The 27,776-nt window shown below is 36.5% G+C and overlaps 1 protein-coding gene across 3 annotated transcripts; it reads left to right on the forward strand.

The window, feature by feature from the left end:
- The first annotated feature begins 604 nt into the window (after positions 1-604).
- Positions 605-27,288, forward strand: HPGD (15-hydroxyprostaglandin dehydrogenase). Of its 3 annotated transcripts, XM_061474845.1 has the most exons (7): positions 605-796; positions 958-1,081; positions 4,999-5,105; positions 14,892-14,988; positions 23,012-23,088; positions 25,093-25,256; positions 26,383-27,288. In XM_061474845.1, the coding sequence occupies exons 1-7, from the start codon at positions 704-706 to the stop codon at positions 26,516-26,518; spliced, it is 798 nt and encodes a 265-aa protein (XP_061330829.1). In that variant the 5' UTR covers positions 605-703; the 3' UTR covers positions 26,519-27,288. The 3 variants fall into 3 exon arrangements, with proteins under 3 accessions (XP_061330829.1, XP_061330846.1, XP_061330837.1); XM_061474862.1 differs by lacking the exons at positions 23,012-23,088; positions 26,383-27,288 and having other exon boundaries at positions 25,093-25,235; XM_061474853.1 differs by lacking the exons at positions 605-796; positions 4,999-5,105 and having other exon boundaries at positions 988-1,081.
- The last annotated feature ends 488 nt before the right edge of the window (positions 27,289-27,776 follow it).

Consider the following 27,776-nt stretch of genomic DNA (forward strand, 5'->3'; position numbering starts at 1 on the left):
CAAAAGTACTTATATCAATATGTCTGATTATCAGTAACTTCTAATGGCTGGGTTTATATCATACACACTAATTCTACTTACTGACAGACTGAAAGGGAGAAGGCTGGTAGGGTATTGTGAAGTGTGAATAAAAGGTACTATGTTTGTTTTTTTTCCGAGCCTGAACTTTCTTTTAATTCCTCACCCCGCTGCGCACACAACTTGGGCCAACCAAAACGTACACGGCCTTAGGAGCTGCCAAGAGCCCTTATCAGAGCTTGTAGCCACTTCTCACGCGATTTACGGAGGTGTAAAGGCTTTTCCCCCACGCCAAGAGGAGCGGCGGGTGGCCCGGACCCCTGCGCTGGGGCTGCCGGGCGGAAGCCAGTCCTCGCCGGCAGCCCGGGGACTGAAGAGGGGTTGAAGTTGATCCCCTCTCTGGCCCTTCAACTCTGGGGGTAATCTAGGCACTCGGGAGAACGACCTAATGACCTACTCCACCCCTGCTCCCTCCGCCCAGGCTGCTCCGGGCTGCCCTCTGTCACACGAGAGGGAGAGCGAGGGGGAATGAGCCGCGGCGGCGGCGGCAGGAGGAGGAGGGGAAAAGGGAGGGCAGGAGGGAGGGAGAGAGAGAGCGAGCGAGCGAAGGAGGGAGGAAACCGGGCAGGTGACACCGCGCTAGGTCGGCTCCGGCTCGGCGGGAGCGGGGCTGGCAGGGGAGGCCATGCACGTCAATGGGAAGGTGGCTCTGGTCACCGGTGGGGCGCAGGGCATCGGCCGGGCTTTCGTCCAGGCGCTGCTAGGCAAGGGCGCCAAGGTAAGCTCCGGGAGGAGCCCCTGCTCTCCCCTCCGCCTCCCGCCTCGCCTCTCCGCCTGGCACCCGCGGGTGCGGGGCGGCGGCGGCAGCCCCCGGACTCTCCTCGGTGGGGGACCCGTCATTCTGTCCGTCTGCCCACCCACCGCTCCTTCCCCGCTCAGGTGGCCCTGCTGGATCGCAACTCCGAGGCTGGGCAGGAGAGCAAGGCGGCCCTGGACGAGCAGTTTGAAGCGCAGAGGACGATGTTCATCCAGTGCGACGTTACGGACCAGGAGCAGCTGAAAGGTAAGAAGAAGCTGTCAGCGCTGGGCTCCGGTTTAACATGCAGCAACCTGAAGGAGCCTGGGCTGCTGCACCAATAAGTGTGCAATTAAGGTTTCTGGAGGACAGCCTACTCCCAGTCTTTTCTGACAGTGACTCAAAAAGGATTTGTTTCTGAACCTGCAGATGTGAAATATTGCTACCAGCATGCATGTATTTCAGTGTGTTACTTGGCACATCGTAAAGAAAAGCCAAAGAAACCATTTTCATCGAGCGCTGTGTGTGATATTTTTGCATGAAAGCCTCTACCGGAGATAATTGTTATTTTATGAGTAATATATATAAACTTTAAAGCACGGACTGCCTTTTTATGAGGCTTCAGTACCGACTCCAAGCTGCATTCCCTCGTCACAGGAGTAATAAATTCTGCTCTGGGTTGCACTACTCTTTCCATACAGCACAATTACTTTCAACGTGTGCTCTTGTAGCTGAAAGCTGGGCTGGCAAAAGATGGCACGCTGCTTTACACAGTGTTAAGTATGGGTTGATAACATTTCACACACATTTTGCAGATGCAGAGAATGGCAAAGAGCTTCCCTCAGGCGTGATCTGCATTTGTTTTCACTTAGTAAATATGTTGTGTTCCCTACTGAGCTCTTAGTGTATCATATAACATCGATGTGCTCTTTACAATATTTCATATCCGGCACATCACTTCTCAAAGTTTCATTATTAAATGATGCATTCATAGGTAGTGACTCAGATTCAGATTTTGACATCGCTTTTGTCAGTGCCCGTTCCCCAGAGTAATTTTTTGCCAGGCTAGATGTGAACATTTTTAGTTCTGCTTTTGTTCACTACACTTAACTGGCCGCTTTCTCAACATCAGCAGTGATTGAGCATATCCATTCCTCTTTCACAGCTCATTGCAACCAGTTCAGGATTTGGCAATAGTCTTCACCACTCCAACCTGACATGATTATGCTTAATTCCAAAGCTTTACATTGTCTGTCTGTAAGAGAGGTGCTGGACTTTAAATTTGAGCTCTGCTCTAATCGACAAGCAAAGTTTTTAACAGGTAGGCTGATTATTGACTTTTTCTGCAAGTGGGAGGAGTAAACCAGGAGCAAGAAAAAACATCCAAGAGGTAGGAATAGCATGTGCTGCAGGTTGGGTGTTACCTCAGTGTGCTTTCTCCCCCATAATCACTCCTTCCTTTAGTGCCGGCTGGTGCAAGACCAGCAGGGGTGTATGCGGGGAACTGGGGGGAGCAGGACAGGTCTGCAGGGAAGGTTTTGGAACTTAGTGGGAGAAGAGCAATCAGGATAAGAATGGGCTCTCACAAAGAATGAGAGCAAGAAGTTATGCTTCTCTGATACTGCATTAATCCTGATGCAGGAAGCATAAATTTGCAATCCTGTTTTACAATCCTTTGGGGTTTCTGGGGCATTTTTTAGTGATTTTGTTGGTTATTATTTTTATTGCTTTATTTTCCTAATTTTGCACTTGTAATTACAAGCCACTACTTAATAAACTTAGATTAATTTCATTCTAGTGTTTAAAGTTCTTAGTGGATGCATCAAGTCCTGTACTTGTCCTTTCTGTGAAAGGTCATGTGTATGAAAGAAGTTCCTCTTACTTTAACTTTAGCCCTTTTGGTATGAAACAAGTCACAGTACTAGAACTAGTATCTGTAAGGCTTCATCTACTTTCAAGTCTTGCCTCTGCTTTTTTCTCTAGTGGGTTTTTTACACAGTCCCCCCCAAAACTCTGACTTGTCTTACTTTTGAAAAAACACCGTACGTGTACTTTTGCTCTCTATGAATGTTTAGGAAGCTCACTGGTGTCTGTACCTACTTTCCACTCTTTCTTACCTCTCCTCTAAAATGGATCTTCCTCTTAATTTTTCATTTTTCTTCATACAGTATTTTATATGACCATCTGCTTTTAATTTTTATGATTCCATAAGCACTAACTAGCTTGCAATGTAAACACAGGATTATTCTACATTCAAAAGGAGAAGAATAAGTCAGTTTAAACTGATGTGCAGGTGATAACTTTGTAAAGGATTTATAAAGAGATTCTTTTATTTATAGGGTACATAAGGGATTACTGTAGGAAGGTAAACTTCATGAGAAAAATTCCAAGTTTGGTAATCATTCTTTATTTGGATATGAAAACAGTTGAAACGCATTTGGATCATTTCTCGGTGTGTAAACTAGAAAACTACAATTAAGACTGCATAGATTTAACAAATAATAGGCAAAAGTACAATTATCCATAGTGGGCTTTGAAGGCAAAATATTAAGAATGAGGTTGATAAAAGATGCTATTTCTTTGCTATGCAAAATTTGGAAGCTCTTTTGTACTTATTTTGTACTTATTTTACTCACTGAAACTATATTAAATTATCAGTTCTGCTCCTGATAAAGCCAAAGGTTTTCATGTGACCATACTGATGTAGGATTGGAAAGATGAGAAGTGATTGCAGAGTTAAGTAGAGAAACCAGAGAATGAATTAGCAACAAACATAGCAGAAGCCAAAAAGGCAGACAGCCAAAAATAGAATTTTAGTAATATTAAAGTATTCTAGTACAGAATATTAGAAAAAGCTGTACAATAAAGGCAGTTGAACAAATAAAACCTTTCCCATCAGCTGCCCAGCTCTTGTTCTGATGACAAGATGATGACTGAGATGGACCTGCAGCATTCAGGCAAAGAAAAGGCTGTAGCAGTACCGACCATCTGGTGCAAGGAAAAAAAACTTTGTAAGCCCCTGCAACTGCTGCAAAAAGGTACATGTCTCAAAGCTGCTGCTCTGCTTCTGGTTGACACTAATAGCCAAAGAGTAAAGGTCAGAGAATTAAGATGGTCCTGGGATTACTTTTTAATGAAGTGGTTTAATTAAGTCCTGTCAAGCATAATTTCAACGTACCTGAAATACCCTAAGATCGGGGGTTTTTTTCCATCACCAAATGATATTTTTTAAAATTATATGGGGGAGGGGGACATCTTGTTTACATAATAAATATTTAGTGATGAGGAACAGTATTTAGAGGGAAAAAGAAAAAGAAAGCTGAGCTGTATATGCATGTAGATAATGTCTGCAGTAGTGGAAAATCTTAGTCTGGAATGAACATCTGGAGGTCATCTCATCCAACTATCCTGTCAAAGCAGGAGCCAGCCTAGATGAGTTTGCTCATCACTATGACATCATCATGTTTTTCCATACACATCTTTTATCTTAGTTCAGACACTGTCACCTGGGAGAACACAATGTGATTGTGGAAGTTTCCCAGTTCTTTATTTTGAAATTCTTTGGAACACGGGTCACTATCTTCATCCACAGAAGGAAGAAGATTTGAATTTGAGAAACACATTATTAAAGTTACCTAACAAGTAAGAGGTATAGAAATGTATCCATTTATGCCAAATTATTTGTAGTTGAAAGATTCATATTAGTTACATCACTGAATAAGCACTGGGTTCTTAGGTTGAATTCAGACTCAACCAAGAAAACGGTTCCAAACACAAGGCTTTTATTTTGCATTTAAAACAGATGATGCCAAATCTTGAATTCACTAGATATATCAAACTATTACAAATCAAGCTATAAATGTTTAATTTATATAATTAGGGTGTCAAATGTCCTATCTAATATAAAATGTATGGGTGCTAAGAAATTTTCATTAGCTCCTGTTATCAGGCATTATAAAACTGAATGAAAAGGCAACTATGGTATCTTGATTCTTTAATTATTCCTGAATATGTTTAACATATGTTAGACAAAGAAATTCATTGCATATTGCTCATTAGTTATTAAGAAAACAGTGAAGACATTTTGGTAGACTAAAAGAACGTTAATTTGTATGCATGCATTGTATTTTTAGGTCTTACTTTGCATTAGCGCTAAGAAATTTCACCCTTGGATCTTACTATAGGTGCTTTCAAAAAGGTAATTGAACATTTTGGAAGGCTGGATATTGTGGTTAATAATGCTGGAGTGAACAATGAGAAGGACTGGGAAAGCACTATACAAATTAACTTGGTAAGCATTATCTCCTTTCACATGTTCATACTTCAGTATTTAATGCTGGAATACACTTAACAGCCCTCGGCTGGTACAGACTGTGCCATATCACAGAACATTGTTTACTGGATTAGTAAGTACAGCTATTGAAACAATAACCACATAACTACATATGTACTAACTAATATGTGTGTGTGTGTGGATAAGTTTCCTATCCAAGACATACAGAACTGTGTAGAGGTACTCAGGCTAATACCAAACATCCTCTTTCTGTAAAACCCAACAGAATCCCAGGTTGGTGTAACAATTTGGTGCCAAAAGCAGAAGAGCTGCACTTAAAGGAGGCCAGTCTGTTTATATGAATGTTTTAGAACATTTAGTTCTTGTGAGACTCAGCTGGCCTGCATTAGAGAGTAAATTGCCATTTGTTGGTATTAAAAGAAAACTTAAACCAAGATCTCCTCATTTGCTTCACTGATGAAGCAAGCATACAATCTGAGCTTTTAATGTAGGCCATTTCACCATCATTACTGATAGAAGCACACCACTTAAAAGCACTTACTAAATCCAGTACATTCAATAAGCCTGTAAAATTTATTTTCAAGACTATTACCAGTTCTTTGATATTATCTGGTATCTCATCAGGTGAGACCACAATATCTGTTTCTCAGGCAGAAAAACATTAATTTAGACTACACTGCTAGGAGAGCTAAGCTCCAAAGGAAAGGTTAGCTTTCCAGGTTAGTAAAATTCTGACTAGCTTGTATTTTACCACATGGGAAGTTCTAATTCGATGGCAATTCAGCAAGTCACATCTGACCATCTTCACAGTGTGTTATCATCATGATCTGCAAAGAAAGTAGCAAAAGGAAGCTTGTAAGAGTGGAGTTTTCTCCAATTAATCATTTGGAATTTGTCAATGCAAAATGAAAGCTCATAATAAGAAAATTAAGAGTTTGTTTTTGAGGAAAGTTTTAAGGACAAAGATACCCAAGTCTTCGAATCCTAATGACTCTATGAAAATGAACTAATAAAAAAACCCCCAGACAAACAAAAACCAACCAACCAAAACCAACCAAAACCAGGAAAAGCAGCACAAGCTGTATATGAGACAAGTTACAGAAAAATTAATGGGAGAATATGTATTCGGGGGAAAAAAGTTGGAATTTAATAATTTTTTTCTTGATCTTTAGTATCTATCCAAGGTCAGATTTCCATATCTTGGAAGGGACTGAACTTAGACCACCGATTAAAATTTTTGCAATAGGAGAAATACATTTGTTCGATTTCCTTTGTCTTTTCTTTACATTTTCTTTAAGACTTAACTGAATATATTTCTTCCTTTCATTTCTAAAATATTCTGACAAACATCAGTAAAGTTTACACTGTGAAGTAGCAGGAATGTGGCATCCTCAGTGCTATGCAGTATCAATATCTATTAGTACAGATCCCTTGAATTTGAAAGAATAATTCAGCTGTGTTCTGGATGAATTCTTTCTCTATTTTAGTGCCTGGTTTAACACAGGATATAAGTTCCTGTAGGCAGCCATCTACCTGTCAAAATTTCAAGCACAGACAGTCATTAGCAGAAAAACTGAAGTCTGTGGGAAACACATTTGTCTGTGATTCACCTTTAAATTTAGCTCAAAAAGTGAAGGCATATTTGAGCACCATCTCTTGAAGATATTTAATGTCCAGGTGGATTTCCTAACTTAGAGTGATAACCAAGTAATTTTTCAATTCCAAGACCTTCAAACAGAAGGCATTGAGAACCTCTTCTGCTATTTTGCAGACACCACCAACTTGGGTGGGAGTGTTGGTCTGCTGGAGGGTAGGAAGGCTATGCAGAGGGACCTGGACAGGTTGGATTGATGGGCTGAAGCCAGTTGTCTGAAGTTCCACAAAGCTCAGTGTCAGGTCCTGTGCTTGGGTCACAACAACCACATACAATGCTCCAGGCTGTGGGAATTGTGGCTGGGAAGCTGCTCAGCAGGAAAGGACCTGGGGGTGTTGGTCAACAGCAGCTGAACATGAGTCAGCTTGTGCCCAGGTAGCCAAGGCAGTCAATAGCATCCTGGCCTGTATCAGGAATAGCATAGCCAGCAGGACTTAGGGAAGTGGTTGTCCCCTTGTACTGGGTACTGGTGAGGCTGCACCTAGAATACCGAGTTGAGTTCTGGCTCCTCAGTACAAGAGAGATAGGTACTGGAGCAGGTCCAGAGAAGGGCAACAAAGCTGGTGAAGGGTCTGGAGCACAAGTCTGATGAGGAAGGGCTGAGGGAAGTGGGGTTGTTTAGCCAGGAGAAAAAGAGGCTCAGGGGAGATCTTGTCACTCCACAGCTATCTGAAAGGAGGTTGTAGTGAGGGGGGTGTTGGTCTTTTCTCCCAAGTAACAGGTGATTGGACATGAGGTAAAGGTCTCAAGTTGTGCCAGGGGAGGTTTAGATTGGATATTAGGAAAAATTTCTTCACCAAAAGGATTGTGAAGCATTGGAAGAGGCTGCCCAGGAAAATGGTTGAGCCACTGTCCCTGATGGTATTTAAAATACATGTAGATGTGGTGCTTAGGAACATGGTTTAGAGGTGGACTTGGCAGTGCTGGGTTAACAGTTGGACTCAATGGCCTTAAGGGTCATTTCCAACCTAAATGATTCTGTTTCTACTCTTTTTTTTTTTTGTCTTATTACCAGTGACTGGGCTGAAGCCAACCATAGGTGGGTAAAAAAATAAAAAAAATAAAAACAAAAAAAGGAAGGTCATATAGTTTATACATTATTGTATCGATAAATTCACCATAAATGTCCTCATGACTTAATCCATGGTTAAGAGTTGAAAGATTTCATCAATAGCTGCTGGTGACTGGATTAAGAATGTCTAAGATGATCAAGGAGAGTAGAAGTACACCTGTGTGGGTTAAATCAAGGACACGAAGAGCATTTATCTTTAATTTAATATTCTTTCCTCTAAGAAAGTCTAAACTTCAGTTGACCAACTCGTTTATTTCTATTTAGTTGCTGCAGTTTCCATAAACTAATACATAACATGTTGTACTTTTTGCTTTTTAATGATAACAATAAAAGAATAACAGCTGCTGCATGTAATATGTTATATTGGTTGGTTCCAGAAATATTTTTTGCTTATGGTAAAGAAAGGAACAAAACATATAGAAAAAACATTATCTTAAAATGCCTCTATTTCCCTGACATCATATCCTTTGTATTACCACCAAGAACATGAATAACTTCTATGGCCACACATTTTGATGCACATTATGCACGTAATTTCTACTTGAACAAAGGGCGGAAAAAATTCTTACCATGCCAGTCTTCATCTTAGTGATATATTTTATATATCAATACAACAAATATTCCCTGCCTCAGTTTAAAGTACAAAGTACAAAACTAGAGTAGTACAGAGCAAGATAAATTGGAACAAACACGTGTGGGGTGTGTTCTTTATGGCTAAAACAGTTCAGAGAACCAGTTGGTCTTCAGGAATATTTTTAAAGGAGTGTAAGGAAGTTCCCTGGTACTACTGCTTGAGAAAGCTTGAAAAACAGAAACTATGAAGAAGGTTCAAAAAGTGGGACTTGATTCAGAAGGAAAAAGAGCTATAATAAACAATTCCTACTTGTATTCGTTACAGTTTTCTAAGTGCAAGAAAAGACATCATGATAAAGTGGGGGGAGTCAGAGGGAAGTATCAACCACTAAAAAGAGATTTCTGTTGCAGTGCTTGTTACCATTTTGCTGTATTTTGTGCTAAACAACATCACCTTTTAATTACTTTATTAATATTTCTAATAACCTTTGTAGTTACATATTCCAGCAATGCCATCTATTCCTCATCTCAAAATTCCAAAGCTGATAAGTTTGACTTGATCGATATCAGCTTGATCAATGGCAGCTTCAACTACTCATTCCCTTGTAAAAGTACGTTCTTGTTATTATAGTATATAAGAAAAGATCTTGGCAACCGTACAGAAATTTAATCTTAAATGTATATTACTAATATCATTTCAAAAGTCCATCACAAACACACCCATGCACAGAATAGGGCAAGGACATATGACACATACAGGCTTATCAAGAGTCCTACCTACAGTCCTCCAGCATGATAAGAACTGTTTCTTGCATTCAGCTTTATAAGAACTTATGCCTAAGGAATCCAGAAATTTTATAATCTAATTCATTTTTTTTCCCCTCCAGTCCCTAAAAAAAGTGTCCACATCTTTCTGGGCCTTGCACATATATGTTGGTTAAATACAATTTAGTATTCTAAGAAGCTTCCCTAATTTTATCTCGTGTTGATTATGTAGGCTTTCTGGAATCACTGTAATTATAGTAGCTGCTATAATTACAGTATCTTTTCTCTTTACAAATGAATTTAGCACATTTTACACTAAGACAATCCCAAAAATTACTTTCAGGTTCCTTTTTCATGTTTTTATCAGAGGTTTCTGAAAACTGACATAGGTTGCAAAATGCAGTTAAATGTATCAGTACTAGTATCACAATATGCTTACATTCTAATTACCTGAATCAAAAGTACCAAAGCACTTTACATATCATTTTAACTATCTTATTGTTTTCTTATGCCAACATATTATTTTGCAGATATATTCAAACCAGTTCCCAAATGAAATTGCATTCATGAAAGGAGTTGACAGCAAAATCATAATTAACTCCTGTTTATGTGATGATTTTGCACACATGGTAAAACTTTAAATTGCAGGCCATAACTTGGTCATGTCAAAAACCACAGTCATATGGGATTCAAGTATTAAAGTGATGGCCAAACACAAGTAGAATTCAAACACACATGTAAGGTTTGCTCAGGTGTGTGACATCCTACATTACTAGGCAAAATGTGGTAATACCCAACAATTCCAAATTTTTACATTTTTCATGGCATCGCATAATTAGCTTCTATAAATGGCAAAGGTAACAAATTTCTGTGAATTTAGGAAAGTCCTTTTCTAAAATTAAGTCTACCTAATTCAGGCTTTGTCCCTGCAAAATAGATGAGTACTACAGAGAACAGAACGCAATACTGTATCTACATATGATATAAGAACTACTTAAGCCCAGCTACTCAAATTGCAACACCATCCCTAAATTTTTCAGGGATGTGTGTTGGAGGGGTAAGGACAAGGAAATAAAGAAAACTGAACAGTAAAAAACTAAAACATAGTACAAAAGCTACTGATTTCTAGCAGATGATCAAATCCTACTGCACATTCCTATTCCTTTTTCCCTCTCCCTCCCTAAGCTTTTTGTTTTCTACACTTTGAGCAGGAAATTTAAATTCAAGAGCCTGAAATTTCATTTCATATAGCATGTAAACTAACCTATACCTAGGAATGCCAAGGGACTTTCATGCTTGCTACAACCTGTCTGCTTCCTAGAAAATCTACATTAAAGACAATATCAGTCCCACCTCCCTGTCCAACAGGAAAATGCTAAAATTTTGGATATCACTAGCAGCACTTAGTTTCAGACTTTTGAAGGTCATCTTGTGCAGTTCATAAAGTACTTTGAAATGTTCCTTTATAGATAGCCATCAATTTACAACATCACAGCATGGAAGTGAAATGATCTTGGGTCAAATGCCAGCTCTGTGCTAACCTGCTTTATGAAACCACAACTCAATGGCTCTTTCATTTGTTTATTGTTTGGTATTCCTAGCACTGAACTAGATTAGCTCAGACAACTACACAAAGTGTTAGAACTGGTTACAATTTTGTTCCTCAAAGCAATTCATATTGCCTTATGACCTCGGTAACAATACAGTACTCATCTTCAGCGCTAAAGGATTTTTAATTTTTTTTTAGAACAATACAATTAAATCTATACAGCCATGGGATTTAGAAACATGTCAAGAATCACAGATTTTGTAAGTTTTGTTTCTGATTTTGACACTTGTACCTAAATTGCTATTTAACCATTTGTTAAATAAGTTACCAGTTACTGATGATACTTACAAAAGCAACTGCAAATGTTTTGAGTATTTGCACAGTTATTTTGCAATGTTTACCATGCTGTCAGGCACTAAGTTTTGGATGAATTACTATATGGTATTTCAGAATGTCTGATCTCCTGTAATTTAAATCTGTCATTTATGGAAGCTAATACAAGGAGATAGTCCCACATTCACTATTATAACTTCATTGGAAATAATCCAATCAAAAAAAAAAAAACCAAAGTTTTTACTCTGGCAGTTGAAGAGTAAAATGCCTCTCAGGAGCACACTCAGACTGCAGTGCACCTCAATGGTTCATCTTCATTATGTGCTATAATAAAACAATATACTTTGGTAAGAAAACAGCGGTAACACTAAGATTGCAGGTTTTTCAGAAGCCTGGAGGACAACCATTTATATTATTCTCCTAATTTAATCATAATAGTTTTTCAGTAGCCAGGAGCAAAAACAATAGGTAAGAGTCATCTGTCCCAATTTTCCTTTTACCTGCATTTACTGGCAAATTTGAGTATTTTCCTACTCTTTGTTGTTGACATGTTTATGGACAACATCCATGCAGCTAAACGCAGTTGTAAATAAAGGAATTGTAAAAAAAAAAAATAACTGTAAAATGCATCACACTTTCTTGTACAAAGTTAAGTCTCCCAATGTATTTTCATCTTAAAATAGTCAAAATAAAAACCCAATATGCTGTTCTTTGAAAACCAGTAGTTCAAAGTTTATTGTTCTTTGGAAAACCTCTTTCCCATTTGAGTGTTTGGCACCCAGATATGAAAGCCAGCTTCACTTGATTAGCTCAGCTGGATCAATAGGCTCAAACAGAAAGTGGCACTAAGACTTCTAAGCACACAGTGTACAACTTTAATACTATAGTAACTTCAGACACTGCTATTATTCTTTGGAGAACTATTGAGAGGACTTTCTCTCCTGGAGAGAGTGGGTAATTCTGGCAAAAGAATGGGAGAACTATCACATAGTGCCTTTCATCTGAAGTGTCATCTGCTGACTGCACAGACAGCTAGGTGATTCTCTACCTGTATATTTGGTTCAGAGTTTATCTCCAGAGCAATCCTTTATGTTATCAGCCCAAACATCAGAAATAGCCACGTCACCTTAGACCAGCCACAGTTGATGATGCAAGTATGACACCAAGTGTAAGGGCAATATCCAAATGAAAGTCTGCAATTATTCTGAAGACAGCCTCTCATAATACCTACACAAAAGTGAAGGCTTATCCAGAGACTTGAAGAAATGCTAAGTTAGTGGATTCCAGACGGAAAAAAGAGCAGTACAGTGAGTTTGATAGTAGAGTCAAGGTACTCATTTTTTTCTTGTCTTATAACTGTGGTCTGGCCAACGACTCATCTAGCTCTCTTATCTCTTTGGATAAGTAGGCTGGAGGAATAGGAAAATCCTCAAGGAGCCCCAAGCTACTTTGTTCTGCAACTGATTTATATCCTCTAATCATCGTAAGTGGAATTTTCTTTGTCTGTTTTGCAGGCTGAGCCACTGCTCCAGGGCATGACAGGACCTGCACCTACTCTCCGTAAACATTCTAAAATGTCTTGTGTAGAGCCTATTATATTAAAAAAACCATCATCCACCCTTAAGTCCAAATCTAATTTCAGTTGAGCTGCTAATGAATTTAGGTTCAGAATAAGCATCCACTACAGCAACACTACCAGGCATTAGTGATCTTGGTTTTCAATTAATCCTTTAAAGTTTATATGTGACAACATTAAACAGCACTGCACTATGTTTATAAGGGCTCTGCTACTTTCCAGGTCATGCAAGAGAAATCAGATTTAGTTTAGTATTTTTCAAACCATGGAAGCTAGTTCTTTAGAAAGTTGCTGTTAAAACATTTAATCAGTAACAGTCTTTTCGTATTAATGAAAACATTTTAAAAAAGCATGTCACCTGAAACAAAACTTTCCAGGAGAGAAACAAAAAGATGTTTTCATGGGAATTTTTTTGTTTAAGACAAATTTAAAATTATATTTCAGAATTTTGAAATATTAATATTTTGTGATGATTTTTTTACACTATCCTAGGAAACAAGTAATATACTTGGTTTCCTAGAAAATACATGTTAAATATATTAAAAAGGAAATATATTAATAAGGAAAATATCACATAAAATGCTGTAACTACAGAAAAAGAAAAAAGCTCATTCATTATCAAAATTCCAAAGCAAACTTGGTAATGAGGTCCCAGGTTCTTTTATCTCTGTCAATGGACAGGATAACTATATGTTAGGTGGGAAATGAACAAGTAATAATAATAAAGAAGGACATGCAGTCTTCCCAATCTGATTTGTGTTAAAACCAACAAGCATGAAATTAAATTAGAAGTTGTACTTCGTGTTTTATAACACGTATGTCTAAAAATATCAGGTAATAAAAACGAAAGGTAATATCCAAATGTAAAACCTATCTTAAAATTATTCCAGTTTTGAATTGGGAATTTAGATACCGACATAAAAGCTCTTAATATTCTGATTTTAAAAGTTTTTTTTTTCCCATTACAACTAGCCACTTTCCATTAGGTCTTAGGCATATACAGATTTTTCACTGTGGTTTTTAATTACTTTGAGAAATTTTCCTCTCCACAATTCACAGTTCTGTAGGCGTTCTCCAGTCAAAAGTCTCAGTTCATCTGAGTTCATCAACACTTCATCTTTTTATCATCTTTACTTAGGTCAAGGAAATAGACTAAACACTAATAAGATATAAATGGTGTTTAAAAGATGAAATAATATTTCAATAACAATAGAAATGTTCCAAACATTTGTTCATTTTAAGTTGAAGTTGTAAACTGATTACAAGGAGATCTAAAAATCTCAGTAAATAATTCTGAAACATCATTAATGCAGTAAAACATTGCAACATTTCACAAAAGTTTGTATCTTCCACTAGGAGCACCGTCTGCTGACTTTCTATTATAAGTTGATAAAATCTCAGATCAAGCAGCTTACTTTCTGGGAGAGACTCTCTTGATTCGTTCAGGAGGCTGATAACCCCACGCTTGGTGTATCTTTAGGCATCTCAGTTTAAATGTCTGAACTTCAGTGGGAGGAATCCCAGCAGAATTTCTCATTGCAACAGGGTTCAGAAACAGATCTTAAGGAATCATGATTATACAGGTCTCAATAAAATTATTTTCCTCAAAGTCTTTACTTTAAAACAGAAATAAGGTAAAAAAATCTATTTAAAAATCACATGGTGCAGCAAATATTATGCTAATAACATGCTGCATCTATTAGAATACTTTTTTAACCTTCTCTGTATTTGTCTGTTTAGGCTAACTTTCATTTGAGAGAAATGGTAAAACTCTGGCAGTCAGAAAATAATCCAAATTTTCAATAGCGTAATATTAAAATATTGTTATATTAATATATCACATGATCCTAAAAAAGTGTAAATTTCTCATGCCTTGAGCCAAATAAAGTTATTAGTGTTAGTGTAAATCTTCAGATACAGTCCATACATTTTTTTATAATGTAGAGCAGTGTGTCCCAACAAAAATGCTGTATTTTGGATCAGTTCATCTGCCACTCATTTCACCTTGTAGCATTTTGGTTTGATTGGTATCTTATTAAGAAAAATAATAAAGCTGATATTATTTCTCTCTATTGCAAGTGTGCTTCTGAAGTTATTGAGTTGTATTACTGTGGAGTCTCCTGCATTTATAATCTGCAAATTATAAATAAGATCACTGCAAAAGCAATACAGGTTCTAGGCAGCAAAATAAAAGCAAGTTTCATTTCTTAGGAGTACAGAAGATAAACATTTTGAACTATTCCCTTTTCCCCCTATTTCAGACATCAGTGATTAGAGGAACCTACCTCGGCCTAGAATACATGAGAAAAGGAAACGGAGGTGATGGAGGAGTAATCATTAATATCTCATCTTTGGCAGGTGAGCATATTTTCTGTCTGAACACTTTCTACTCACTGGTTTATTTCTAAAATAAGTGCATCATATTGATCAGTCATACTTTTTCTTCTTTTTTATGGCTCTTCTCTGTTTATTCCCATTTTGATTTGGTTTTCATCATGGCAACAGAAATAATATCAAAAGACCACTACCGTCTTTTGCTTTTATTTAAACTCAATTCAATGTAAAGTTCAGTATTTTTCCAAACTTATCAGTCTCATACTTAATAATCTTAAGCATGATGTAAATAGAGTTTTTTTCAGGATTCAATACTGCCACACATTGAGGAAAACCTAACTAGCTTCAATTCATCATGCTTATTCAACACTATTAAATAACACTGCTGAATCAAAAGATAATGTACACCAACCACACTGTGTATAAAAATGAAGTCTAACTTATAGACCTAATTAAATACAGGGTTACTTTAAATCTGATTTTTTTCTATTATGAAGTTATCAAATATGAAAAATCAGATAATCTTTTTTTTTCACAGAAAGGGAGAAAGCAATAAGATGTCCTCCATTCAACTCCATAGGAACACAACTGTAGGAATACTTAAGATTAGACTGTGTCTACTTTATCAGTGAAGACTGTCATATTTCATCGAGCTTAAGCAAGAACATTCTTTTCTCACTACTTATCTATGTTAGACCTGTATTTCATTTTATGGGAATAAAAATAGAATACATGCTTTTTAAGTCAGTCAGGATTATTGCTGCTTAGTCATGAGGCAGAATTCTGCATCCTTTCCTGTAGGTATGCTCAACATTGCAGTGGCTGGGCTCACAGCAAAAAAGCACAACTGAAGGGCAAATGAATGGAGAAGGATGCACCTGACACCCTTCCTCAAAAAATGTGCAGGGTAAAACCTGTATTTTCTCTTCTTTGTTTGAAGAGTTTGTTTTCTCTTGCTCCTGTCATACTGTCTGGAAAAAACAATACATATGCTAGCTTACACATGGATTGTCAGTGTTCTCTTTGGTATACATGCAGAATACCAAATGATAGTAACCTTATTCTAGGTATTCCTATGTGTTTTAACAATGAAAAACCAGCAAAACAGCAGCGGACATAGTTCCTGATTGTGGATAGATGTGAATGTTCCAAGTAGTATTAAATTCTTCTGTAAACCTTAGCTTTTGCAATGAGAAGTCTGGTAAACCCTATTGACATTATGCATGTAGATCTTGAGGATCTGACTTAATACATGCACATATCTCATATGGACGAGGGGGTCTTTATAAAGCCTCCATATACCTTTAAGCCAGCACTTGCAATACTGCCTAACACATTGCTTACTGATGCCAGTAAGTTCATCTCTGTTGGCTCAAATAGACATTGTATTAGAACCAGATTAACCTGAAGGAAACTGCTATTGCAGTACAAGAGTTCATCAGCACAAGTAAAAGATTAAATGTTTTCACAGAAGTGCAGATGCCCATGCTGTGCTTAAGAAAGGTCAGAGGTAGCAAATAGTTTGACTCCTTTTCTAACTAGCCTCAAATGAACACAAAATGATTTTAGGGCTGTTCTCGGTTTGTTAAGATCTTAAGTGCTGTTTTAATTATTTGATTAAAATTTTCATTTATTTGCTTCCTTTTTCCAACATTAACATTGTGACATAATAATTGTGGGTATCTGTCAAAAACAAAGTGTTCTCTGCTATGTTTCCTTTCACATGGCTTGTATTTAGCAATTGTTCCCAAGGTCATAAGGAAAACCACATTATAAAAGCTGACATACACTATTTTGTATAGTTTATTTATTTACTACTGTTTGTGCTTTGTGACTCTAATTCTCCTTTTCAATCTGAAGGTATAAGTCTTGTATTTTATTCTATAGATAAAATAAAAACTGCCATTAGCTTGCTTAACATTACTTTTGAGTGTTTTCTCAGAGCTAGCTTCTGTTGATCATTAAACTTTTGAGTGGTTTTTATCCCCCCAATCCAAGTTCTCTATAAGATTTTTATGAGATACAGTTTGCAGACAGCAAATATTCTTGTGTCCTGCAGAAGAGCAAGAAGAGTTATATTTAGTGCTTACATGACATTCAATATATTTCCTTTACACATTAATTAGTTTCCAGTTCTTCACCATGGGAATTTTGCCAATGATTTGAACTGGGGACAGAATCATGCCTTACTGGTTTGTATTTCCAGACATCCACAGAATTACTTAAATACTTCTTATGAAGTGGATGCTTAAATTGTTCATTCAGCTGGATGGAGGCCAGAGCATCCACTCTTTCCAGTACTGAATTTTCCCCCCTTCAGTGTCTCCTCAAGACAGGACTAATCAAGAAAGGGAGAGAAATATGCGAGCACATGCAGCAAGCACCCAATCCTAACCCACTGCATCTCAAAGCTATAAGAATTTCTTTATTTTATGGGAATTTATGCATTCATTTCAAGAGGAAGTCATGCTGCTAAACAGCTGACATAACGGGAAATGTACATTACTGCCAACTTTTCACCATAAAAGATAATGCCAGTGACCACAGGTTTTCACATTTTAGTAAACTCCATTTCAAATTCAAAGAGTAAAATGACTTAAAATTTCTCCAGTAGGAAGCTGCACATTAATTTTACTTGTAACAGAATAGTTACAACCAGCAGAAAAAAAGCACATAAAACTAAATGAGATTATTTACATGATTAAATTTAGCTTAGTCTCTTACCTTTTGGTGGTTGGTACCTGTATACTTCTAGTAAGTAAAGGGGAAAGGAACTCGTGTATGCACGCACTTTTGTTTTGATAGCTTTTGTATTTTCAAGAAGGTATTCTGTAAAACTGAATTTGTATCTGTCTGGATTCTAGCAGATAAAATCAAATCAAAATATTCATAGGTGTCTTAGAAACTGGTAAAACTCTCAATATAAAATCACACTAGTTTTTTTGAGAGGTTGTTCCATGTGTAGTGTATCTGGATAACTTCCTGTTGTAGAGCCTTTCCTGCAGTTTGATTGCACTCAATTTCAAGTACTCGGGCATCACAAGCAGCCATTTGTCCTCCTCCTATAGAAAGCTGCAGGCAAAAGAAATACTTAAAGTACCCCTCACAGCAAGCAGGCTTCTTTAGGACCTGGTTCTATATATATTACAAGAACAGAGTTAAGCATATGGTTAACATCGAGTAAAGGCAAGACTTTATTACAGTGATACAGTGGAGCAAAGGTGTAAATGGCTATATAGCTGGGGCCTTCAGCTCAGCATCATGAAAAAGCTTCTGGTGTCCATCCCCCCACATCCCAACCTTCGTAAAAAGGAGGATCTTGAGCAGTATCCACAGGAATGAGGGTAGGAAATGTAGAAATTATTCCCTTGAGACTTCAGTTCATGTTAAAAAAAAATTCCTAGAAATGACACAGTTTAAAATTTTTGCAAGGATTTTTGTATCTCCTTTGTTTTGACACAGATCACAGCAGTATATAACTGACACAGTGAACATGATCTTGTATGCCTTCCTGTTCTTAAGAATAGAGTATGATATACAAGCCCCTTTAACCAATTCTGTCATCGCTCTGTAGGATCATCATGCCCCGAGCTTCTTTCTCTAGTTACATATCCGCTTCTTCAAAAGCGGGTTTCGCCTTTAAAGAACATTGTAAGCATATTCCATACTCTGTATCCAGACTTTTGCTTAAGGGCAACAGGAGATTTCTGTAATGTGGTTTGGAAACACATTTAATTTAAATAAATACAGTTAAATCTTGTGATGTTCCGTATAAGTATTCTATGTTTTGCGATAGGCTTTGGTAAGTATATTTTATAAACCAAATCTAATACAGAAAAGAAAACAAATTATTTTGGCAATATTTTCCAGGACAGAGGAAAGCACAGTTTTGGTTTGCTTTTAAATAAGTTCCACCAGTTTGCCAAAACTTTTCAGCATTTTCACATATCTCTTTCATAAACAAGGAGAAATTTAGAATTTTAGGATGCCACTTGGCACTGATGTTCATCACATTAGTGAGAGAATATTTAAATATTTAGAGAGACTATTTAAATATTTTTCTAAAGTATAACTGGGAATAGAGCTTAATCACTGCAAAATCATAGCGTAGAAGTAGTGCTTTCTGATGAATCCAAAGCCTCCATGGAATCAACAGCCAAGTTAGAAAACAGACTATGGTTCTTCATTCTGTGTGCCATACTCATGCAACATGAAGTACACTCTTCCAACAATTAATGAAATTTAAAGATACTGTTTCTGTTTACAGAAATTACATTTGTCTCAAGCTGCCTAACAGTGCACCCATAGAGCAAATAGAGGGTAGAAACGTCTTCTAAAACCTAATAAATCTTATTTAAAGAAAGAGACTTATTCAGATCTCTGAGGGCAACATGTGGGACGTCATGCCTGGGGAAAAATTATTAATTCTGTATTTATCAAAGCTCTTCAGTGGACTGAAAGAAAATTCTGGTTTCAACAAAGCTTACTGATAAAAAGAAGCTTATTGATACCATTCTCCAGCTCCAATACTAACTTCTCAAGCTGTGGATTTGAAACTATTGACCATGATAAACAAGCACGTGTAGTGAGAAGCCTAACACTATGTCTCAAATGGTACAGTGGTCTTGATAAGAGGACCAGAGTATAACCAGGGGCTAGTCTCTGTCAGGCTGCCAGGAACCGACAAAAATAGAAAAGAGCACAGCTGACACTGGCCCACATTTACCTTATTTTCATAAGCTGAAGAGCACCTTCAGTCATCATGAAATCATCTGCAGTTCACCAATTAGTTCTCGGTGAAGATCATTTCAGGGGAGAAGGAATTTCCCTGTCCCCTTTCATGTAACAGCTCAGTGATGCAGCATTGTTGCCTTACTTGCTAAGGCAGATTGAGAAGCACACGATCACTTTCCAGGGGCACACTGCTCCATGACTGTCCATTTGAACACCATCCCCTTCCTCCCACTATTATTCTGTGCACAATGTTCTCCAGTCTGTTGTTTTATTGCCGTTCCACTTTGTGTAAGATAATTAAATCTTCATGGAGAAGCAAATAGAATCCAGATTTTTTTAACAAATGAATGCCCTAATTAATACGCTGTGAACTCATCCTTGCTCACTGGTTGAATAAATGCATAGGCAGGGCAGGCTCAATGTCACAAGATTCATCCCAAAATACTTGCTAGCAGAATCCCTAGGACACACCACTAACAGAGGGAGGTTCAGCTCTTCCCAGAGATGCGGAAAAGCTCAGAGCTGGAAATCCCACACCATGGCTTTGTGTACTGAACTCAGGAACAAAAGTGAGACAGGACTGTCATTGTTTTGGGTGAGGAATGTTAGGACTAGTCTTCATTGTCACTGCTTTGGCTCAAAGTGAGTCAATTAGTGTTTTTTTTACTTGGTTCTCCACTTTAGCAAAAATAATAGTTTAGCAAAAATAACAGTGTCAAAAGGTTTTAATGCTTTGATTAAAAAAAATAAATAAAGAACTTGTTCCTCCCTCCCTGCTTAGTTATTCCTGCTGTCTTTTGACATTTAAGTGTAAGTCTTTGAACTTTATTCCACTTCATTATTGTGAGCTGTGCCCTTCCTTTTTTTATTTCTTGACTTTGTTTCTCTTCCCTCTCAAGTAACAAGTAATTTGTCTGTGTTTAAAACAAACCAAACCAAACCAAACAAAAAAAAACACCTCTAAATTCCTCCCGTGTTCCCCAGTAGTTTGACTTCTGGACATCTGTCAGCTGCAGCCTCATTGGGATTGTTTGGTTTTTTTATTTACAACGTGTAAAACTATTCAGGAGTTTTTAAAAATTACTATCAGAATATTTCTAATGTGCTAATATTCCAAGGTTTCCAGTTATTTCAAGAACGGTGATGATTATCAAAAGTCACCAAATAGTGGAATATTAAGCCTATATTGCCATGACAACCCACAGAAGACAACACAAAAACCACTTTCACAAAGTGAGTTCTCAATCAGAAACATACATTAATACAAGCTAAGCAGATAAACACAAGTTTAAGAGAACAACCAGCCATTAAATTAAGTTACTTAGCATTTAACAGTGCTAGTAACAGTGTTGCTGTCACTGGATCACCAGTGTAGCATTTAAACCAAGATAAAATCTTGAAGCTGTCAGGGTTGTAATTAGAGCTTTGTGCTGTCTTAGAAAGTTTTTTCCCTCAGACAAAATGTATTCCAGAGCAAAGAGCCCATGCAAGTGTCTGGCATACATAATTTTTCTGGCAAATCCAGTTCTAAAGCTGGGTGATGTATTCTTCATCTCCACTGAGGTAAGGCACACTCCTTCTTCATTATGTCACTTAAAGATACGAAGAATGAAAAAATATATCTGAGATATTAATTGGAATGACTGCCATTAGAATCAAACATTAATGCATCAAAACCAGTATCCAATTTTACAATGCCACATTCAGGAATGCAGACAAATTTTATCCTCTAATTTTATGACAGGTTGTGATTTCCTATTCACAAGACCTTAGATTTCAGGTGTTACTACAGTATTCATGTGGTCCAGTTCAGCTGTCACTCTATCGTGGAAATTGTTGCCATAATGGGCAGAAGTTTATATGCACTCATGGTCTGTCATCTCCTGTCAACCAGCTTTTTGACATCAAACTCAGTCTTACTAGAATGAAGTTCTCAATTTTCCTCCAAAACCTCTGTTCTGTCTCCTTTCTCCACTACAAATAACGATTTTATGCTGTCCCACTCCCACCATAAAGGTTCAAAATATTAGCAGTCATTTCTTTATTTTGTTTCTCCTTTTCCTTACAAAAGATGGCAATGATATTACCCAGCATTGTTACCTTTTTCCTGTTCCCTCCTGAAAAATCTTCATTTTGTTTTTTCATTGAACAGGGCCCACTGTAGGAGGTACCATACCATGAAATCTTTTTAAGCCAACCTAATTCAATCTAGATAATGCTTCAAAAAGCTTTTCTATCCACATCTCTGCTTTCATTTCTTTATGCTTGCTATCTGAAGCCTTCATCTTGCCATTCCATTCACAGTGTTTACTCACTTATATATACACTCTATCTGCACTGAGGTTCTACATTCACTTCTCAGTACTTTTTCCCTTTGTTTATTGCAAAACTGCTTTCCTATTTAATATTACTCTCTTTAAAAAAAAAATAAAAACTATCACTTATGAAATATCATCAGAGTATTCTTGTAAGTAAAATAAAGTTTACAATGCCTGGGGTAGTGCATCAAGTCTGAATTAATTTTGTTTATAGTGGCTCCCCAGTGCAAAACCCACTATGCAAAAGTGTGGTGTATTTGTTACAGTATTAACCACATGATCAAATAAATAAACAGTACTGCATGGGTAGATGTACCAGCTGACTGTGCTTCAGTCAGCTGTGCAGCATACTTATTCTCATCTCTCGCATTAGAGTGAAAAGGTTTATCTGAGGCTGAGTTTTGTAACTATTCCACAGAAGCAATATAAGCAAGGGCTTTAAGTCAGACATTATATTTATGTTTTGATATATTGCAAAGATAAAATTAAAGCAGTTACAGCAGTTAAAATGGATTTTGCTATTTCCCTTACCTTTTTCCACACTTCCTCCCTGAATTCACTGTAAATGACTGCAGGTGTTCAGTTTACATAGCAGCACCTAGGGTGTCAGCAATTAAAGTTTATATAAAAAAACTTAACATACTTTACATTCTTTAAGTGCTTTACAGATTCAAAGAAGGTTCAAAAATCTCATCCTTCAGTTTTCTTCCAGATTCTATCCTCAATTTTAAGTCATACTTTATAGATATAACTTTTCCTCTAAAAAGTTACTTTTTTATTACACTTCTTTTGCCTCTTCACATTTTTATCCTTCTCATATCTTTTCTCAGCCTACCTCAGATTACAAAATATAATTTGAAAATTGCAACTAATCTATTTTGTTGCATCTGTAAATCCATCACTTATTTTGTACAGTATAGACCTATATGTGTGTTTAAGGTAATCATAAGTAGGAGTACCCAGCATCTTTATTCAGCTACCTTTTTATTTTAAAGGACTCATGCCTGCTGCATTTCAACCTGTCTATTGTGCTACAAAGCATGGTGTAATTGGATTCACACGGTCAATAGCAGTAAGTATGTGTTTTTGGAAACAGTATCAGCAGCTTTGCTAAGCTTCCCATGTTCCCTCTCTATTGTCACACAGCTGGAACTAATTTACTTAAAGAAAATTAAATATCTGAAGCAGACGAGGTTCCTTCCTTTCACAAAGATGAAATAAGTCAGTCCTGTGTGTTTATGACTGATCTGAGATTCTGAGAGCATGGAGAAAAGATGTTGCAAAGTAATTTAAGGACAATGGGAGGAGCCCAAAAGTCAAATTCTAATCCAAGTTTTAAAAATATTTTTTCATAACTCCATGCTGGTCATTTAACATTTCGGCTTCCATATTTCTAAGTCAGGTTGATGACTTTTTAATGAGAAATAGGTGCTAAAACGTAGAGAAAGTGACTTGAAATCAAAAATGTTTACCATTATTTACTCATACCAACTCTTAAAGCAGTGAAAATGCAAAATGACATATTCAGGATGGGACATGTTAGATGTTATATGATCATACAGTAAGCCTTAGCCTCTGACTCCATAACTTTCTAGTTAATTTGAACAAGCAGTATGATAAAATAACCTGGAGGGGGCAAATATGACTACACTTTCACAGACTAAGCTTAAAAATAGCCTACTTATATAAGATTTCTAATCTAATTTAAAGAATAAACTACACAAAATGATCATTTAGATGGTTTATCCATATTTTATGCCCCTGCCCCCATCCTAATAGATTCTTTTTTAGTTTAACCTAAACAGATTAGGACGGATAAGTGTTGCAAATATTAGCCAGATCATGAACCCAGCACCTGGTTTTCTATTTTTGTTTTCTCATAAAATAAACACCACCATCTAAGTTTAAAAATAAAGGGTCTGCTAGAAAATTAGAGTAAATGCTGTCTCTGTGGAACATGATAATGTCGATGAGAAAAAGAATAATAAACAAATCACTGTATTTACCAGGAAAGGCAGTACAGCCTAACGCTGGGCAGGTATGATACAAAACATCTAGGACTTTTCTCCTCTAGACCAAAAGGGCAGGCTACCATACCATGAAAATGACGTGATTTATGCAATACCAGAAAAGATTTCTGTTAAGTGTTAAAATAAATAGAACTCAGTGCTGAACACTTGTTATAATTTATCTTGGATGTATCATGTATAATTTGTAAGTTCTGTGCCATCACTAAGAAAGTTCATCCAGCATTCAACATATGCCTGGATGCTGATCAGACTTCTTTGCAACACACATGCATTGGTAGCACCACAAATGAAGTGTTCCATCATTCCTAGAACAATTTGTGCTTCTTGCTTTCATCATGTTCCCAAAAAAAACCAGTCCTGCTGCCTCTTTCCTGGAGTTTACAGGGACTTTCCTGTGGAGATGCTCAGTGACAGATTTGTCCCTTCGCATGGACAATAGAGGAGCCAGCAAGGTTCAGCATCACAGTTCTTGGGGTACAGGCCAAATGCTATTTCTGTTTAAGTGATTTGGGTTTTTTGGTTTTTTTTTATATTCTTTTTTTAATTTGATTTCAGATAGTTTTCTTCCAGCAAGGAAGTTCTTATAAGATTGGAAGCATACATTTTGAAGATTTTTTTTTTTTTTACTTTGTTTTGCTTAACAGATTTATATCATCACCACAGAATACTGTTAATGACATGCCAATAGCACTAATAACAAAATAATAACAAAAATATTAGGGCAAAAAAAAAACAAACACCAACAACAGAAAAACCCAAAACACCCAAACCAAAAAAAAAAACAAAACAAACACCACCAAACCCAAAACAGCTGCATGGGAAGAAGAGTGTTGATTTCTTCTAAAATTCCAAGCAAAACAGATTTTCTTTTTCCTAGTAATCTAGTACATTACTAGAGAAAACATGCTTCAAACTTGGTTGTTGAAACAAGATTTGCTTACTAGGCAAGGGCTGAAAGTACTTAGTGGTAAGTATCATTCTTTGAAAAATTCCTTACACAATGCTGGTTTAAAATTGTGATAAATGCTGCTTTTTTTTTTTCCTAGTTAGCTGCTAATATGGAAAACTATGGTGTAAGACTCAACACAATTTGTCCAGGATTCGTCAACACACCAATTCTTCAGTCAATAGATAAAGAAGAGAATATGGGACAATATTATTCATATAAGGATGAGATCAAAAATATGATGCGATTCTACGGCGTGATGGAGTAAGATACAGAGTTTTTTTTCCCTTTGTTAATGAAGAACAAGCAGACAAAATTGCAATTTCAGCAAACTGAAAATAAAAAGGAAACTGCTTCAGATAAAAGCCTGTCAAGTGTGTTCTCTATACAAATGTTCTCTGTACAAGGAACAAATTACAGATATCTAAGGCTATTTTAAGAGTATTATCTACATAGCGATTATTTCCCTTTATGCATTCCTATTTCCCAGCAAAGTACAAATCAAATTCAAAAGTTAAAGGTGATGGGTTTAGTTTTTAATAGCCCTTGGTGTACTTCCAGAATTTCATTTAACCAAACTTGTTGTGAGATACAGGGTATATAATTTCTACTGAATTTCCACAAAATTTAAAAGAAAAAAATAAGTGAACCAAGATAGAAATCTGACCAAGAACTTAGAAAACTGGACTAGGTTCACAAGAGGATAGTAGCAACAATGATGAATTGGATCAAAGAGTTACCTAGCCCATTATGGTATTACAAACAAAGGCCAAAACCAGACAGCCAGGAAAACGTGTGAGAACAAGAACAGTAGTATAAAGGAGGATTTTTTTAAACACCTTCTCAGTCTCTAACAATTAGGTGCTCAGATACTTCTGCACAAAGGAAACTGTATGGTTGTGTTATTTCACCCACACTTTTTCATATGTAAAGTATATTGCACCTATTAATCAAAGCAAACAGCATGTAAGGAAATCCTCCTTACGCTAATTTGCATGTCAGTCCCAGTACAGGAACAGGATAAATCAAAAGCAAAGAGCTGCAGAGGATTGTGTGAGGATTACTTCTGTCCACTGCCCTGAAAGAGAAAACTTTAATAGGATTCAAAAGGCAGCTGGATGTCCACAGGGATTTAGCAGTAACTAGAGCAAACAAATGATGATTTGCAAAGCTGCTGCTGTTTTAGCCTGTATGTCCTGATTGAGGAGACTGAATTTATCTCCTGAAATTCTCCACCACCTCTGCTTGACTTGAAAATAAATTTGTTCAAATACCAGTTTATTTAATTTTCAGGATATATAGATTTACACTGAGTTTCTATACTTGTCCTTTTCACATGTTCTATTGCATCATGATTCTCAAATAACATTTTACTTTTTTTTTTCTTCAGCCCATCAAGAATAGCTGAGGGACTGATAACAATTATTGAAGATGATACGCTAAATGGAGAGGTTATGAAGATTACAGCATCCCAAGGGATTCATTTTCAACAATACAGCCAAACACCTTTTACATCAAAGAGATAAATAATTGGTTTATGCTGATTATTTTGGTCTTTTCTTAAATATAGAAAGTTTTGAAGAGTAATTTTTGAAAAAAATGGTTAGTGCTGTACCTAGAGCAGTGACTGTTCAAATGTTCACATCCTAATAACAAAGAGATGGACAAGAAAATCTGGTGTGGGCAGATGTTACCATCTTATTTTAATACTATAAGCACTAATAATAGTATTTATTCAGTAGAATAAACACACCACTCTGAAGATTTTTTGATTATATAATAATAGGGGCCAGTTTTTTTCCCTTCTGGTAGTTCTGATCTACATACTCCAAGCATATTTTGGTGGACCTGACTTACTTCATATAATTCTTTTCACTCTCTTAAGTGTCTACTTATTTATGTCTTGAATTCTTCAAACTGGGATTCAGTTCAGGAATCTAGAACACAAATATACCTATAAGGAGTAAAGAATTTACTTTTTCTTATGAAATCTAAAATAGAACACAGGGCAAAATTTTCTTTCCTCCTTTATATACACAACTGACTATGTTGCATATGACACAAAAAACTACAGATTTTTATCTTCCTAGATTTTAGCTATTTATAAAACAGTTCATTAATATTTTTGTTTTCTTTTATAGATATATACATATGAATTTTCTCTTTCTGTATATACAAGGATGAATACTTCGGCATTGACTGAAATGTCTACTTATTAAATCTGATTTTCTAAAACTTTAAATCTAGTTTCTTGACTTGATTGATTAAAACCTCAATTAAATCCTGAATTATCTGATTTTTTCATGTTTACCATATGCCCATTTTTGTATCATGATACATATTCTTAGATGCAACACATCATATAGTGGCAATGAAAATAAAAAATGAGCTTCTACCTCCTGAACATCACTGGACCTTCTGAATCCAGGTCAGTCCCCAGGTACATTTATGAAATAAACCTTGATACTCTATGGGTTACATGCTTGGGAAAAATAAATTTACATGGTAATTTATTTAGGCTTATAGCATAACAAGATTTAATAACTCCTGTGAAAGCTGGCAACATTTAATATTTCTCCTCCTTAAGAGTACTGACTTCAATTTCACTGACGGAAGCACTGTTTTTTTCAGCATTGTAACTGAAAAAGAGGAGTCACTAATATTTACCTTCTTTGGAAGTCAGGGAGTAGTAAGACTGTGGAGAAAAGAAAAGAAGCAGACACACATACCATTCTCCCCCACCTCTATTTTTCACAATGTTAACACTATTTTTAATGCCTATCT

This window comes from Pezoporus flaviventris, unplaced genomic scaffold, assembly GCF_033815535.1.
Source record: "Pezoporus flaviventris isolate CSIRO_AGI_PZ_B2104156 unplaced genomic scaffold, CSIRO_AGI_Pfla_v1 ptg000002l, whole genome shotgun sequence".
Taxonomy (NCBI): Eukaryota; Metazoa; Chordata; class Aves; order Psittaciformes; family Psittacidae; genus Pezoporus; species Pezoporus flaviventris.